The sequence below is a fragment of the Chiloscyllium plagiosum genome, unplaced genomic scaffold (assembly GCF_037043375.1).
Source record: "Chiloscyllium plagiosum isolate Xiang-an unplaced genomic scaffold, Cpla_swu_hap1 HiC_scaffold_1, whole genome shotgun sequence".
Classification (NCBI taxonomy): Eukaryota; Metazoa; Chordata; class Chondrichthyes; order Orectolobiformes; family Hemiscylliidae; genus Chiloscyllium; species Chiloscyllium plagiosum.
In genome coordinates this window covers 65,897,429-65,913,873 of record NW_028270139.1, presented here as the reverse complement: position 1 = coordinate 65,913,873, position 16,445 = coordinate 65,897,429, and the positions used below count along the sequence as shown (strand labels likewise).

Sequence of the window (16,445 nt, the reverse complement as noted above, 5' to 3'; positions counted from 1 at the left end):
ATTTGGGAAAGCAAATCTTAGCAAGACTTATGCACTTAATGGTAAAGGTCCTAGTGAGTGTTGCTGAACAGAGAGACCTTGGAGTGCAGGTTCATAGGTCCTTGAAAGTGGAGTCGGAGGTAGATAGGATTGTGAAGAAGGCATTTGGTATGCTTTCCTTTATTGGTCAGAGTACTGAGTACAGGAGTTGGGAGCTCATGTTGCAGCTTTACAGGACATTGGTTAGGCCACTGTTGGAATATTTCGTGCAATTCTGGTCTCCTTCCTATCGGAAAGATGTTGTGAAACTTGAAAGGGTTCAGAGGAGATTTATAAGGATGTTGCCAGCATTGGAAGATTTGAGCTATTGGGAGAGGTTGAATAGGCTGGGGCTGTTTTCCCTGTAGTGTCGGAGGCTGAGGGGTGACCTTATAGAGGTTTATAGAATCATGAGGGGCATGGATAGGTTAAATAGACAAAGTCGTTTCTCTGAAGTGGGGGAGTCCAGAACTAGAGAACATAGGTTTAGGGTGAGAGGGGAAAGATATAAAAGAGACCTAAGGGGCAACTTTTTCCATGCAGAGGGTGGTACGTGAACAGAATGAGCTGCCAGAGGAAGTGGTGGAGGCTGGTACAATTGCAACATTTAAAAGGCATCTGGACGGGCATATGAATAGGAGGGGTTTGGAGGGATTTGGGCCAGGTGCTGGCAGGTGGGACTGGATTGGGTTGGAATATCTGGTCCTCATGGACGAGTTGGACCGAAGGGTCTGTTTCCGAGCTGTATATCTCTAGGACTCTATGACTTATAAGACAACCCCTCTGAAATCAACCTAGTGAACCTTCTATCAACTGCCTCCAATGCCAGCATATCTTTCTTTAGATCGGGGAACGAAGCTTTAGCAAGATTTCCCTACTTTAATATTCCATTCCCTTTGAAATAAAGGCCAAAATTCCATTTGCCTTCCCTCTTACTTGCTAAACTTGTAAGCCCGAATCTCTCTGTGATGTAACATTCTGCACTCTTTCTCTATTTAAATAATATCGAAGCGCAGAACCTCACATTTATCATATTCTCTACACAAACTACAGGGGAAATTCAAATGTGATAGAATACTCCCCACTTGCCTGGAGGAGTGCGGCTTCAATAATTCTCAAGCAGCTTGACACCATACAGGATAAGCAGCCCACTTGTTGGCAGCATGCCCACAAACATTTACTTCCTTGCACCAATGATACACATTGGCAGCAGTGTTCCAGTAGCAATCCACAAGATGCACTATAGCAATTCACCAAAGTTCCTTACAAAGCACCTTCCAAACTCATGACCATTATCATCTAGAAAAGTAAGCACACAGGAACACCATCGCTTACAAGTTCCCCTCCAAGCTACTCATCATCCCTACTTGGAAATATATCTGTGTTCCTTCAGTGTTGGTGAGTGGAAATTCTGGAATGCCCAGTCTCCACTAAATAAACTGCAGCAGTTGAAAAAGGCAGCTCTGGGGCAACTAGGGATGGGTAACAATAGTTGGCCAAGCCATCAGAGCCCTCACTCCAGTAATGAATAGCTAACAAAAATGGATTGAGATGATAGAGATAAATGGTGGATTTAGACTATCTTCTTAAAAGAAATGTTAAGAGGTCTGAAGTCCAGTTCATCATCAAATATATGCTGTGGAATTCCAAAAATTGATTTGGAGGAAATTGTAGCTCATTTGAGACTGGATGTCAAACATAGGGACAATGAAGGGTAGAATGTTTGAACTGGGTGTTTTGGTGTCCAGTTGGAAACAGACCTCCTATTTGCAGATCATGTTACCAAAATATAGCATGTAAATGAAGAGGAAGGGATCCCTGTTATCTACCAAGATCGTGAGGAGAGTCAAAAAGAAAAGCTATTTTTAGAACTGATGCATAAACATTGAACCAAGCAAACTTGAAACAAGGAGAAAGACAGTCACGGTGGTAGGTTGCTTTTCAGACTGGAGACCTGTCGCCAATGGTGTTGGGTGCTCTTTTGTTTGTCCTTTATATGTATGATTAGGATGAGAATATATAAGATATGGTTAGTAAGTTTGCGAAGACACCAAAATTGGTGGCATAGTAGACATTGAAGAAGGTTTTCCAAGATTACAAAGGGAACTTGATGAAGTGGGTCAATGGGCTGAAAAATGGCAGATGGAGTTCAATCTGAATAAATGCGAGGTATTGCAAACAAGGATAGGGCTTATACAATTAATGACATGGCCTTGAGTAGTGTTGTAGAACAGAGGGACCTAGGGGTGCAGGTATGAGGATCTGAAACCTGAATATAGGATGAGGTAACTAGTCGTTGTCAGGAACAACTGCTTAACGGATGTTCTTATTAACTTAGGTAGAAATAAAAATGTCTTATCAATGCAAAAAATATATGACAAAATGACTTGCAGGCTGCAAATTGAAAATTCTGCTAAAAGCTGCATAAAATGGCTTTTAATTCTGATATAACTGCATAATTGACTAACCACAGTCTGCTTCAATAGAGATTAGCAGACAATGCTCCCTTTACAGCATAGAAATAACTAGATTAAATAAGACATTACTGGCCATCCTAACTGACCTTCAAATGCAGGTCCAAAGACTCGGTTAGTGAGATAATGAAGGCCTGAGTGTGGAAAATAAAATTGGTTCCTAGGAAATATCATTGGACCAAGTAACTGTCAAATAAAGCCATATTGTATATAGATTGGTAATTGTCTGAACATACTATGTGATCAAGGCCTGTACCTTTCTTTAGGAAAAGTATAAAAATGTCTTTGTTTTAAGCCATGTCTGCAGCTCCTCTGGGGAACATGAAGTGTTTAACCTCTGTGTTTCTGGATGATCTGTGCCCGGCCATATGAAGAAACAAAGAGTGAAATCTTAAAGAACCAGACCGACTGAGAGTATTTATTGACCGATCGTGGAACCAAGAGACCCCGCCAGGGTTCCAGATCTTTAGGCACATAATTCTTTGAAGTTTGCGTTACATATGAACAAGGTGGTATAAAAGGCATTTGGCATGCTTGGCTTCATTGCTTAGTCCTTCGAGTATAGTGTTAGGACGTTATGTTCAGGTTGTATAGGACACTGGTGAGGCCTCTTCTGGAATACTATGTCCAGTTCTGGTTGCCCAGTTATAAGAAGGGTATTATCAAGCTGGAGAGGGTTCAGAAAAGACTTACCAGGATGTTGTCGGGTACGAAGATTTGCGTTATAAAGAAAGACTGGACCTTTTTTCATGGAGTGTAAGAGATTGAGAGGCAACCTGATAGGGATTTATAAATTAAATGAGAGATATAGATAGAGTTAATAGTAGTTATCTAAGATGGGGAATTTCAAACCTGGGGGCACATTTTTAAGCTAAAAGGAGAGAGATTTAATAAAAGAAATGAGGCTTTTTTTTTTACACAGAGGGGAGTTCACATATAGAATGAACTTCCTAACAAAGTGGTGGATGTGGTACAGTTACAATGTTTAAAAGACATTTGGATAGATACATGCAGAGGAAAGGTTTGGAGGAATATGGACCAGGTGCAGGCAGGTGGGACTGGTCTAGTTTGGGATTATGTTCAGAATGGACTGGTTAGACAAAAGGATTTGTTTCCATGCTGTATGACTCTATGACTCTAAGTGTGTTAAAGTCAACAGGGAGGTCAAAGATGAGGAGATGGAATTACAGATCAGTCACAAAGGATGTATTTTCTAACTTTGGAAAGGGCTGTTTCAATGTTGAGGCTCTAGTAAAAACTCAAATTAGACACTCAGATAGACAGATAAGAGGCATGTGCATGTATTTTGGAGAAACCATATTTAAAGATTTTGGAGAAGAAAGCAGATTGAATATAGAGGAGTTCAGACAGGACATGAGAACAAGGAATTCATAGGCAATAGGGAAAAAGGAGTAGAGATGGAACCTGAAAACACTTGCCACACACAACATCTAAATCAATCTCATGCTATTTTAAAATGGCATTGGGGGAAACCCCAAATGCTAATCCTCCACCTTTTAGCACAAACACAAAAATGAAGCTTTCAGTCAGAAAATCCATTAGCAGTCAAATATTAATGGAACTTCTGAATTCAGAAGAAAGCTTTTCACTTTACTTCAATGCAATCTAAATTAAAAATATTCTGGTCAAGGGTCAAAGTATGTCAACTATAGATTGGGTATCTTTATGAGGAAATTGCAAAGTAAACATAAGACAATTTGCATATAATTCTAAAAATCACACAAGACCAGGTTATAGTCCAACAGGTTTAATTGGAAGCACTAGCTTTCGGAGCAGCGCTTCTTCATCAGGTGGTTGTGTCACAATCACCTGATGAAGGAGCAGCGCTCCGAAGGCTAGTGCTTCCAATTAAACCTGTTGGACTATAACCTGGTCTTGTGTGATTTTTAACTTTGTACACCCCAGACCAACACCGGCATCTCCAAATCATTCATATAATTTGCTTACATTGCAAAGCTAAAAACACTCAACTGTTAATTGTTCTAAGCTATCATAGAATATAATATGTGGTGCTAAGTATTAACACTAAGTTTGGTATTGCAATACCATACAGATTGTTACATATTCAAAATTAGCTTTTCAAGCTTTGGGAGATAAAGAAAATGGGTTTGAAATAATGTAAAGCTGTAGTTAAAGAACGTTGAATGAATCAGAGATTTTGAATGTTTAAAATTTTCTAAAGACGCAATCTAACATAATAACATTTGAAAAATAACAATTACAGGAAATGCTGTATGAAATTTTGATTAAAACTCACTTGTTGTCTTTATACATATCCATGATGAAGTGTTTATCAATGCCCGGAAACATCTCTAGGAGGCGTTTTTCCTTTAACTTTGTTGCACAGTCTTTTGAGGATAAGAGAGATCTCATAATGGACTACAAGAAATAAAAAACAAATAAAGTTAGGATAGGTTTAACAACAATTAATTTTATGTTCATTTGATACATTTCACCAGTATTACAAGTTTTAACAAAGAGTAGAATCCTGCAGTAAATTAATTGTCGAAAGTGTTGGTACGACTTGCCCTTCTATGTTGCACCATAAACAAGTGAATGCCACTCCGCTACTTTGGTTTCATTATTCATTCATGTTGAAGTGGACCAGCACTTATTACTCATCCCTAACTACCCTCAAGGAGGTGATGGTGACCTAATGACACTGAAACAACTGCAAAAAGACCAGCAGTGATGTTGGGAACCTCTTCAGGAGATCAAGATGGATCACCCACTCTGTGCAATTGTTTGAAGATTACTGCAAATGCTTGTGAAGTCTTCCCTTCCATTGAACTGTTTCATTGTCCACCACCATTCATGATTGGATGTGGTAGGATTATAGAAATTAGACCTGTAGTTTGTGGAATCACTTAGCTCTGATGATCTCTTACACTCTGCACTGTTGGGCATGCAAGTAGTGCTGTTTCATAGCTTCACCAAGTTGACACAGAAAATAAAAGCAGCAGTAGACCATTCAGCTCTTCAAGCCCACTCTGCTACTAGTTATGATTATTGCTGATCATCCAATTCAAAGGCCTGGTCCCACTTTTACCCTCATATGCTTTGATCCCTTTAACCCCAAGTGTTATATCCAACTCCTTCTTGAAATCATACAATACTTTGGCCTCAGCTGCTTTCTGTGCTTTCACAGGCTCACCACTCTCTGGGTGATGACATTACTCCTCATCTCAATCCTAAATGTATTACCTTGTTTCCTTAAATTGTGACCCCTGCTTCTGGACTTCTCACTATTGCGAACAGGCTTCCTGAATCTACCCTGTCTAGCCCTGTTCAAATTTTATAGGTTTCTATCGCTCCCCCTCATTCTTATGAACTCCAGCAATAATCCAAACCAATTCAACCCCTCTTCATATGTCAATCCCATCATACCAGGAATCAGTCAGGTACTTCTATAGTAAGGATATTCTTCCTCAGAAAAGGAGACCAGAACTGCAGACCTCATTTTCGGTGTGCCCTCTTGCACTCTTCAGTGAAACTGAGTTGATGTATTATTGTGCATTGTGGCAATCAGCAAGTGGTTTCCTTTCCCTTGACCTACTGCCCTAAGAATTCTTATGATCAGAATCAATGTTGAGGACTCCCAGGGCAACCATTATCCAATTAAATAGCGCCAGCTCTGCTGGGTTTGTCCTGGCATTCTCTGAGACATGTGTGTGACATATGTTTCTCAGAGTATGAGACACCCTGTAGGCTAGTCTAGGGAAGGACAGCAATTTTTTAAAATTTTCTTGTCACCTGAACTGGAGAGTTTTAGTTATGAAGAGATTTTGGATAAATTTGGATAGTTTTCCTTGAAGCAGAGGAGAGCGAGGAGGGACAAATTGAGATGTGCTACAGAAATTCACCGAACCTCAAGACATATAGACAGAGTGATAAACGTTTCCCCTTGGTGGAAAAATCAATGAATGGGGGCATAGATTTAAGGTCACAAGTAAGAAGTTTAAAGCAGATGTGAGGATTTTTTTTCACCAAGAGGTTGGTGGGAATCTAGAAGTCACTGCCTGCAAGGGAGGTAGAGGCAGAAACCCTTATTACACTTAGGAAGAATTTAGATGTACACTTGCGATGCCAAAGGCATACAAGGCTATAGGTCAAATGCTGGAAAGTGAGATTAGAACAGTTAGGTAGTTGTTTTTGTCTGGCGATGACTCAATGGATCAAAGGGCATTTTTCTGCATGTAGATCTCTACTACTAAAGACCATTAGTGAACCAGGTGGGTTGTTTTGACAATTACAAGTTTCATGGTCATCATTAGACTTATAATTACAGATTTTTTCAAAATTTCACCAACTGACATGGTGAGATGCAAACCCAGGACATTACTTGGGTATCTGCATTACTAATCCAGTTACAATACACTAACACCATTGGCTCTCCTAATGATAAATTACTAAGAATAAAATATCTAATGACTCTTGCATCATTCTTAATTTGTTTTTATTCAGTAGCAAAAAATATCAATTGCTCATATACAGTGTGGGTAGATCTGTACCTTTGCTCAAACTTGGAGGGCAGCTATTACACAACAAATTTCTTGCACTGCTGTTCCTGACAAGGCAGAAGTTCTAATGTTTGAAGGGCACATGGTTACAGAAATGTGACAGGTACGGTGACACTTTTCTACTTGAAGCATTTAGAGTCATAGAGATGTACAGCACAGAAACAGACCCTTCAGTCCAACTTGTCCATGCCGATCAGAAATCCCAACCTAATCTAGTCCCACTTGCCAGCACCCGGCCTATATCCCTCCAAACTCTTCCTATTCATATACCCATCCAGATGCCTTTTAAATGTTGCAATTGTACACCAGCCTCCACTATTTCCTCTGGCAGCTCATTCCACAGCCCCAGCCTATTCAATCTTTCCCCATAGCTCAAATCCTCCAACCTTGGCAACATCCTTGTAAATCTCTTCTTGGGGTGAAATTTGTCAGAGATCCCAGTGGTGACAGGAATTTTTTTGTATTTATCACATTTAATCAAAAAGACCTAAGTAGGTCATGAAAATATTTGGTAAGATATTAAGATTACACCAAATAATTATTGCCCTTTATTATAAAAAGCTACATCATGAACAATTACAGTCAGTATAACACAGTAGTTCCCTTCTCGTGCAATCCCATGTTATAAGAAAATTGCATAATATCAGCACCATTTAAAATAATGGGGCCAGAATCGTATTATAACCAACACAAGTTTCAAAAGGTTGCACTTTAGAAACAGTGTCCCCAATTAGTCAATCATGTTACCGCGAATTCATATTAATAAAACGTGCGTTATAGCACAATAACCTGTACTAACTAAAGAGACATGTTGCTCCCCCTCTCAAGATAATATGGAGAGATTTAAATCTAACGAATGAATCCTGTAGGAGACGCAACAAATGTGAACTTAATTTAAATACAGAAATTGTGTTGCCAGTGTCAGACATAGCAATTTTAGGCAATTGGCCATTTCAGAGGTGAGAGAGACAGAGACTAAAGTGGGTCTGGAGCAATACCTGAAAGTGGAAAGCCGGAAAGACTAGGGAGAGAGTTTATACCATTCAATGCACAAAGTGCCCAAATGCTGATAATGTGTTCATGTAGTCATGTCAACCCGAACACTAACGCTGTAAAGTGCCAGGCAAGTGTAAACAGCATATTGTGCAGCATGGAGCTTAAATTTAAAAAGTCTTTAATGCGTGAAAATCTGAAAAATGAAAAGCAAAAGTAACTATGAGACCTAGCCAGTCTTCCACCAATCATAGCTATAGTGGAACAGCTTAAATGAACTAAGTGGTGAGCTTTGTTGTGCATATTTCTAGCACTACAGCTCAGGTATTGTCAACACCCATAGCTTTTCCCTGTGCTCGGTACACATAGCTACTTCTTAACATCGAGAGGAGTGAACTAAATTGGCTTGAAAATGATTTCTGGATTGGAAAGAGGAAACAGTACAACCGCTAACTCAGAAAACCAAAACAACTGCGGATGCAATATAAATCAGAAACCAAAACAGAAATTGCTGGAAAAGCTCAGTAGGCCTGGCAGCATCTGTGAAGAGAAATCATTGTGAATTAACATTGCGGGTCTAGTGATTTCTCTTCACAGATGCTGCCAGACCTGCTGAGCTTTTCCAGCAATTTCTGTTTTGGTTTCTGCTAACTCAAAACCTTTGCTTAAAAATATCTGGAAATATTTCAATTTGGTCTCTTACACTTTTGGTCTGGATAGTAATGCTTGGGAGAGTAAAGACCATGAAAGGCTACCTGTGTAACTATCCTGTGGCACTGCTTTCTTGAAAACACTGAGTGTGAAAGTCCAAAGATGAAACACTGCCATTTAGGAAATAATGCAAAAATCAATAATATTCTTCTCAAGTAAGAAGTCACATGATGCCAGGTTATAGTCCAACAAGTTTTTTTTTAAATCACAAGCTTTCACAGTGCTGCTCCTTCGTCAGGTGACTTCACCTAAATTATAACCTGGCGTTGTGTGATTTCTGACCCAGTCCAATACCAGCACCTCCACATCATGGTTTCTCAAGTACAATTGAGAAAGTATCCAAGGATGCAGCCATGTGGAATATTAAAAAATGTGGCCCTCATTCTTACAATGGATGTGCCCCTCATTCTTACAATGGATGTGCACGTAAATGTTTTCATTGACATAGCAGCTTTACATCTTAGGCCACTATGCTGGTTCCAGAATAATGTTGGCAGTTTTCCCTCTTGGAAAAGCATTTTTGTTGGTTTTATGTTATATTTCGATTTGTTTTAAAAGATGTCCAGCTTTAAAAGTGTCAAGTATCCCCCCTGGACTTTCAAATTGGCACAGACTAATTATGGAATGTATTCCCCTTGACTTCCTTACAAATATGGTGCACCGAAAGACCGAATTATTTTATAAAATATGGCAGCCCTTTTTGAATTACATAAATACAGATATTTCGGCTATCCTAACAAGGGCTTTTATTTAATTGAGACTACAGACCTGGCTGGTCCGCGGCCCCTCGGGGGAGGAATCCCGCACGAATACGGGTTTTATCATATCTGATGTTAACACATCCCGAGCATGTAAGAGACTTAAATATACACCCTGGTTAGTTGTAGGTTAGATTAGTAGATAGTTGAGTTTTGTCTGTTTGTTTTTTTTTGTTGTTTTTTTTCTCGTTTTTTTTTTGTTTTGTTTTTTTTTGTCAAATTTTGGCTATTGTATATTTGAGCTAATTGTATATTAATGTTTATATCTGAGAGTTTTGTTTATTTTTGTAAACTTGTAAAAATGTTAAATTTCTAATAAAAATATCTATTTAAAAGTGTCAAGTATCAAGCTTTGATGTGAAGCCTCTGGTACGTTTGTTCATGAGTGCTTGTTCTAAAGTGACTTTGTACACTGGTTCTAAAAATTGAGTTCTTGCGAAAACCAAGAATCCCTAATGCACTGAGTACTAATGCCAAACTGCTATTGGAATCTGGTATCAGCACAATCCTATTGCTAAGTCACACTGGTAAGTTCAATTACTGTCGTGAAGACTTTGATACTGATAGCTGCTCATACATCAGCTTTACCAGTAAATGCTAGGTAACATTCAAAAGTGAGAACCCAGGTGAATATCAAGTATTGATGTATGTTAGTTATAAGCATTTTATGTACCAACCATGACCACACTGACAATCATATTTAGACGATTAAAGGTTTTAAACTAAAACTGGTATCAATGTTCTTGCGTAAATGCAGTGAACCTGTAAATACAGTGCTAATCAAAACTCTGGCATGGGTTCCCTAGCTTGTGCCCTATTTCTGAGAAAATTAGACAAGCACATTGGAAACACAATTGGTAATTAAACACAGATAAATCTACACGGAGCATCGATTCTAATCTGCTTCCACAAAAACATGCTGAAACATACAAATTGAATACATTAACACACAACACAAATATCAATATAATGTTCATATTTTATCAAATATCAAATGGCACTGAGTCATTGTCCTGAATGGTTCAGTACAAATACAATATGACTTGCAGCTGAAAAAAGATGAACGAGCAGAGATTCTTACAAAAACTGCTTGTCCACATTGCACATCTGATATTAAAGCAACATCACTTGCCACCAACCGTGAACAAAGATGTCTTCAAATATCTATATCTCTGCATCTTGGACTTCCCCTTTCCCAAAATTACCATGCTACTATGTTCAAGGGGATCTGCTAGTGTCCAACAACAGTGATGTCGATAAGCAGCTGGAACAGTTAATCAACTTAAAGTATTCTCAGTCAGCATATCAGAATGTGACCTGCATTATCCTTTTATAAAGAATAAAATAATACATGTGTATTTTCCAAACATTCATGGTAGAGTTAAAACATAAAACTAAACTCTCAAAGAAAATCTTACAAATATGCTTTGATCAAAATAAAGAAATGTGGCATTCCACAAAATATAAAATCAGTTTATTAGGGCCAGAGATTCATCAGTAGCAATAATACATCCTACATGTTATTCAACAAGGTATAACTTTTTCAAGTAGTTTTGCAGTGAGACGAGTAATATAAAACAGCAAGTTTTCATCCGTTCAGTATTTCTCATTGAAATCTGTGGAGATTTCAATAATACATCCTACGAAGAAGCATACAATCACTAACAACTCCTGAATTTCCACATTTAACTATGTATCTCAAGGGAGTCCAGAAGTTGCCAGCTTCCAAAGAGTAATGATATCAAATGGTGACAATTTCACCATGTTTACTCCCCCAAAATCCAGACTTTACAAGCATACAGATTTATACACACCTGGTCATGTTTTGTCTGAAAGTCCATCTCCTCTGACATGATATCCCTCAATGACACGCTAGGAACCTGAGTATTCCAATGGTCCATAAATGGAAAGCCTTCCATTAGATCCCTCTTGACAGTCAATGCAGTTGACACAGGGATTGTTTTCTTTCCATCCTTTCTCTTTGACCTTTTTGTATCACATTTCAAAGTAAAAGCTCCCTCCTCTTCCTCTTTCACAGAATCTTCAAAGTCCCACTTGAAATTCTCAGGTAAGTTGCCATCTGAAAAAAAGGAATGTTGTATTTTTGTAGCTTCTAATCCACATTAAAAATACAATAAAATGGAATTCCAAAATTCAATATAAAGGATGTGACCTGGGACTGTTGCTCATTAAATTCTGATATAGAACAAAAGGCGCACACACCCGTGTCACTCCACAAATAAGTATCTGATCTTTGCTGTGCCACTGCTATGATAACAGACACTTTCTCATAACTAGAGCATGTTATTAGAGTCATAGACATGTACAGCACAGAAACCCTTTGGTCCAACTCATGCATGCCGACCAGATATCCTAAATTAATCTAGTCCAATTTGCCAGCACTTGGCTCTAAACTCTTCTTATTCACGTACCTTCTTAAATTATGCAATTGTACCAACATCCACCTCTTCTGCTGACAGCTCATTCTATACACACACCACCCTCTGCGTGAATAAGTTGCCCCTTAGGTCCCTTTTAAAATTTTTCCCCTCTCACCTTAAACCTACGCTCTCTAGTTTTGGACTTCCTTTCCATGGGAAAAAGACATTGGCTCTTCACCCCATCCGGGTCCCTCACAATTTTACAAACCTCTAAAAGGTCACCCCTCAGTCTCTAATGTTCCAAGGAAAACAGTCCTTGCCTTTTTCTGCCTCTCCCTCTAGCTCAAATCCTCCAACCATGGCACTATCCTTGTAAATCTTTTCTGAACCCTTTCAAGTTTCACAACATCCCTCCTATAGCAGAGAGACCAGAATTGAATGCAGTATTCCAAAACATGCCTAAACTATGTCCTGTACAGCTGCAACATGGCCTCCGAACTCCTATATGCTATGCACAGACCAATAAAGGCAAGTGTACCAGATGCCTTTCCTCACTACCCTTTCTACCTATGACTCCACTTTCAAGGAACTATGAACCTGCACCCTAAGGTCTCTTTGTTCAGCAATACTCCCCAGGACCTTACCATTAAGTGTATAAATCCTGTCCTGATTTGCCTTATCAAAACGCAGAACCTCACACGTATCTAATTGATCAGATGCCACTTCCATCCACTATCATCCATACTTTCCTTTGTAATGAATTTCACTGCAGGAGCTGTGCTGTGGGACAAACTAAAGAAGCTATGACTGGAGTTGAACATTTTCAGATCAGCAGAAAACAACCTTGCTCCTGAGCTTTAGTTGAAGAACATTCCAAAAACAACTAACGATCATTGGGTGGTGATGGTTTCCTTGTAATGTCTGTAGGAATGTGATGATTGGTCAGAAACAAATATGACAAGGCTAGTGTGATGTTAAGATTTGCAAATATATATATTTTAAAGTATATTTATATATTTAAGTATATTTATATACATATTTATATTTTAATATCATTTATTTTTGAATTTGGATTTTTCAGTTTTAGCTAATGGCATATGGGTTTCCTGATGATGCCACCTGCCACAAAGAATGTGACCTGGGACTGTTGCTGGTGTAGAAAAAAAGCCCCAGAAATGTCCTCCGTATTCTTCAACTGAAAATTTCCCATCGCCATAGTTGACAAGGCTCTCAGACATGCTTCATCCATTCCCCACACTTCTGCACTCACCCCTTCTCTTCTCTCCCACAACACCAATAAGGCCCTTCTATCCTCACTTTCCAGCCCACCAGCATCCACATCCAAAGGATTTTAAGCCAGCATTTCTGCCACTGCCAGTGGTATGCCACCACCAGGTATATACCTTTCTCTCCCTGGACAGCCTTCTGCAACAGCCATTCCCTCTGGAATATCCTCTTCCACTCCCAACAACACCTTCCCATTCAATCACCGATGTAACACCTGCCCATTTATTTCCTCCCTCTCACTATCCAAGGTTCCAGAAACATCTTCCAGGTAAAGCAGTGATTTATCTGCACTTTACTCAATCCAGCCTACTGGATTCACTGCTAAAAATGTGGTCTCCTCTACAGTGGGCAGACCAAATGTAGACTGAGTGACTACTTTGCAGAATATCTATGTTGTGTCTGCAAATATTACCTCCAGATTCTAGTTGCCTACCATTTCAACACACCGCTGTGCTACCTGGCCAACATCTCTGCCTCAGGTTTGCTGCAATGCTCCAGCAAAGCTTAGCGTAAGCTAGAAAAATAGCATCTCATTTTCCACTTGGGGACCCTGCAGCCTTCAGAATTCAACACTATGGTCAATAATTTTAGGGCTTGACCACCTTCTCCCTGTCCTTCCCCCACTCCCAGACACCAGATCTTGTCATGGATTGTTTTCACTACAGCCAACCCATTTCACCTAATAAGGGTCCCCAATAGCAGCATTTCTTTCTCTCTGACTTAGCATTATCCATTCCTTTATCTGCCCAACTACTCTTCTCGCTCTCTGTGCGCCCGTCCACCTGATACTTACTCTTTCCCCTATCCCGACACCGTCTTCAGCTATTTACTAATCTTTTCCTAGATCCAATCAGTTCTGAAGAAGCGTTACTGGACGTGAAATGTTGGCTCTGCTTTCTCTTCACAGATGCTCCACGACCTGCTGGGTTTTTCCAGTAATTTCTGTTTCCGATTTCCAGCGTCCACAGTCCTTTTCTTTTTGTTTAGTAACCAAAAGTACTTGAACAAAATCATTGCATGTGTGGTATCAGTTGCAAAACCTGCCTCACATGGTTGGTCTCTTCAGCGCCATATAAAGTTCCCCCAACCGCAATAGATTTGATTTGCTGCATGTCCACGTTCATTTGTGGATGGTAGGATGACAACAAGGAACAGCACATCCATACAAGACCAAAAAGGGAGGAATGAGGGCTCCAGAAGTCATTACTGTGTTAGTTTCTGCATAAGTTATTAGCCATTTTTCTAATCCAGAAGTTAACCAGATCTATTGAATTCACTTTCACAACTTGCATAGTTAAATTTGAAGTTACAAGCAGAGATGGTAGCCCAAGTCTCAGAGCCAATACATCATCTTTTCTTATCAATTTTACTTATTGTATGCCCTTCATATTCAAACTTTTATAAGAATTATAATCACTTATCAGCAAAGTGATTTGAGTTTTTAGTACAGGAATTAACAATATTTATTACCTTCCAAAAGAAGCTGGTATGATAGAGATTCTTGTTTCTTTCTTTCCTGGAAAAGAGAATTAGTTACAGCCAAGCAAGATAAACTGGTTGAACAATTAATTACAAAGATAACGTAAGACTTTCAAAAACACATATTATACAACTATGCAACGTTATGGGTAGGCATGAAATGAGAATTTAAGACAACATGAAATAGCAGCATGCATAGGCCATTTAGCCTCTCGCATCTGCTTCATAATTTAATAAGATCAATGCTGACACTCTGCCCAACTTCACTTCCCACCCAAACTCCATACCCCTTTACTTTCATCACATTTACATCCTTTGCGGTAGGCAATGGCACTGAAATGGTAGTAATTTAATCAGACAATTTATCTTGAACGCTGAGTATGAAACACACCAAAAGGATTATATTTGAATTCAGTAAGAATATAGCATTAAAAGTTAGCCTACTGGCAATTGTTGCAAAAACCTGCCCAGCTCACTAATGTCCAAAAGAGAAGAAAATTTGCCATTACCTGGTCTGGCTTACATGCAAGTCTGGACCCACAACAATGTGTCTGAATTCTAACTGGCTTCTGGACAATCGGGATGGGCAATAAATTCTGACTTAGCCAGCAACACCCAAATCCCAAGAATTAATTTTTTAAAAAATTTGGTCTTATCAATGCCTTCAATGGCTTTCACCTTATTTTTTCAGAAAAAGTGCTGAGATACTTCATCAAACCATTTTAGTCGCAAAAACTTTAAGATTTAGTGTTGAAAACTATTTCTATGAAGAAAAATCAACAAAAGAGCAAGGAAACAGATTTCAGAATTTAATCACTTCTACACACCATTCCAAGTTGAGTGAAGTGGCAAATCATTGCAGCAAAATTGAATCTGCTCTACTGATTCAGACTGGAGGCCAGAAGCCTGTGGTGTGCCACAACAATCAGTTTTGGGTCCGCTGCTTTTCGTCATTTACATGAGTGATTTGGACGTGAATATAAGAAGGCATGATTAGTAAGTTTGCAGGTGACACCAAAATTTGTGATGTACTGGACACTGAAGAAGGTTATCTCAGAGTAAAACGGGATCAGATAGGCCAATAGGCCAAGGAGTGACTGATGGGAGTTTGATTTAGATAACTGTGAGATGTTGCAGCTTGGTAAGGCAAACCAAGGCAGGACTTATACAGTTAATGGGAGAGCCTTGGTGAATGGACAGAGTGGTGAATAACGTGCTTGCCCTTACTGGTCAGAACATTGAGTATAGGAGTTGGGATGTCATGTTGCAGCTGTAAAGGACATTGGTGAGACCACTTTCAGAATACTGCGCACAATTCTGATCGCCCTTCTATAGGAAAGATTTTATTAAACTTGAGAGGGTGCAGAAAAGATTTAGAAGGAGGCTGAATGGCTGGGTTTTTCTTCCTGGAGCATCAGAGGCTGAAGGGTGACCTGATAGAGGTTTATAAAATTGTGAGGGATTGGATAGGATGCACAGCCAAGGTTGTTTGGAAGTGGAAGAGTCCAATACTAGAGGGAATTGGTTTAAAATGAGAGGGGAGAGATTTAAAAAGGATGTAAGGGGTAAGCTTTTCATGCAGAGTGTGCGGGGTGTATGGAACAAACTGCTAGAGGAAGTGATGGAGGTGGGTACAATTACAACATTTAAAAGGCATTTGGATGGCTACATTAATAAAAAGAGTTTAGAGGAATACGGGCCAAATGCTGGGAAATGGGACTCAGTCTGATTGGTATGTCTGGTCAGCGCAGACGAGTTGATCCAAAGAGTCTGTTTCCGTGTTGCATGACTCTCCTCAGGGCA

At 39.3% G+C, this 16,445-nt stretch overlaps 1 protein-coding gene across 5 annotated transcripts in view; it reads right to left on the bottom strand.

The window, feature by feature from the left end:
• Nucleotides 1-16,445, bottom strand: part of n4bp2 (NEDD4 binding protein 2) — a 95,729-nt gene that overhangs the window by 23,836 nt on the left and 55,448 nt on the right. For all 5 annotated transcript variants that reach the window (XR_006311992.2, XR_006311993.2, XM_043692687.2 and 2 more), the window contains exons 9-11: nucleotides 14,634-14,679; nucleotides 11,310-11,575; nucleotides 4,771-4,892 (exon numbers count right to left, since the gene is read on the bottom strand). Coding sequence is in view for 3 of the 5 variants with exons in the window: in XM_043692687.2 (XP_043548622.2) it covers nucleotides 4,771-4,892; nucleotides 11,310-11,575; nucleotides 14,634-14,679 (434 nt within the window). In the remaining 2 variants the exon portion in view is untranslated. The remainder of the gene's footprint in view (nucleotides 1-4,770; nucleotides 4,893-11,309; nucleotides 11,576-14,633; nucleotides 14,680-16,445) is intronic.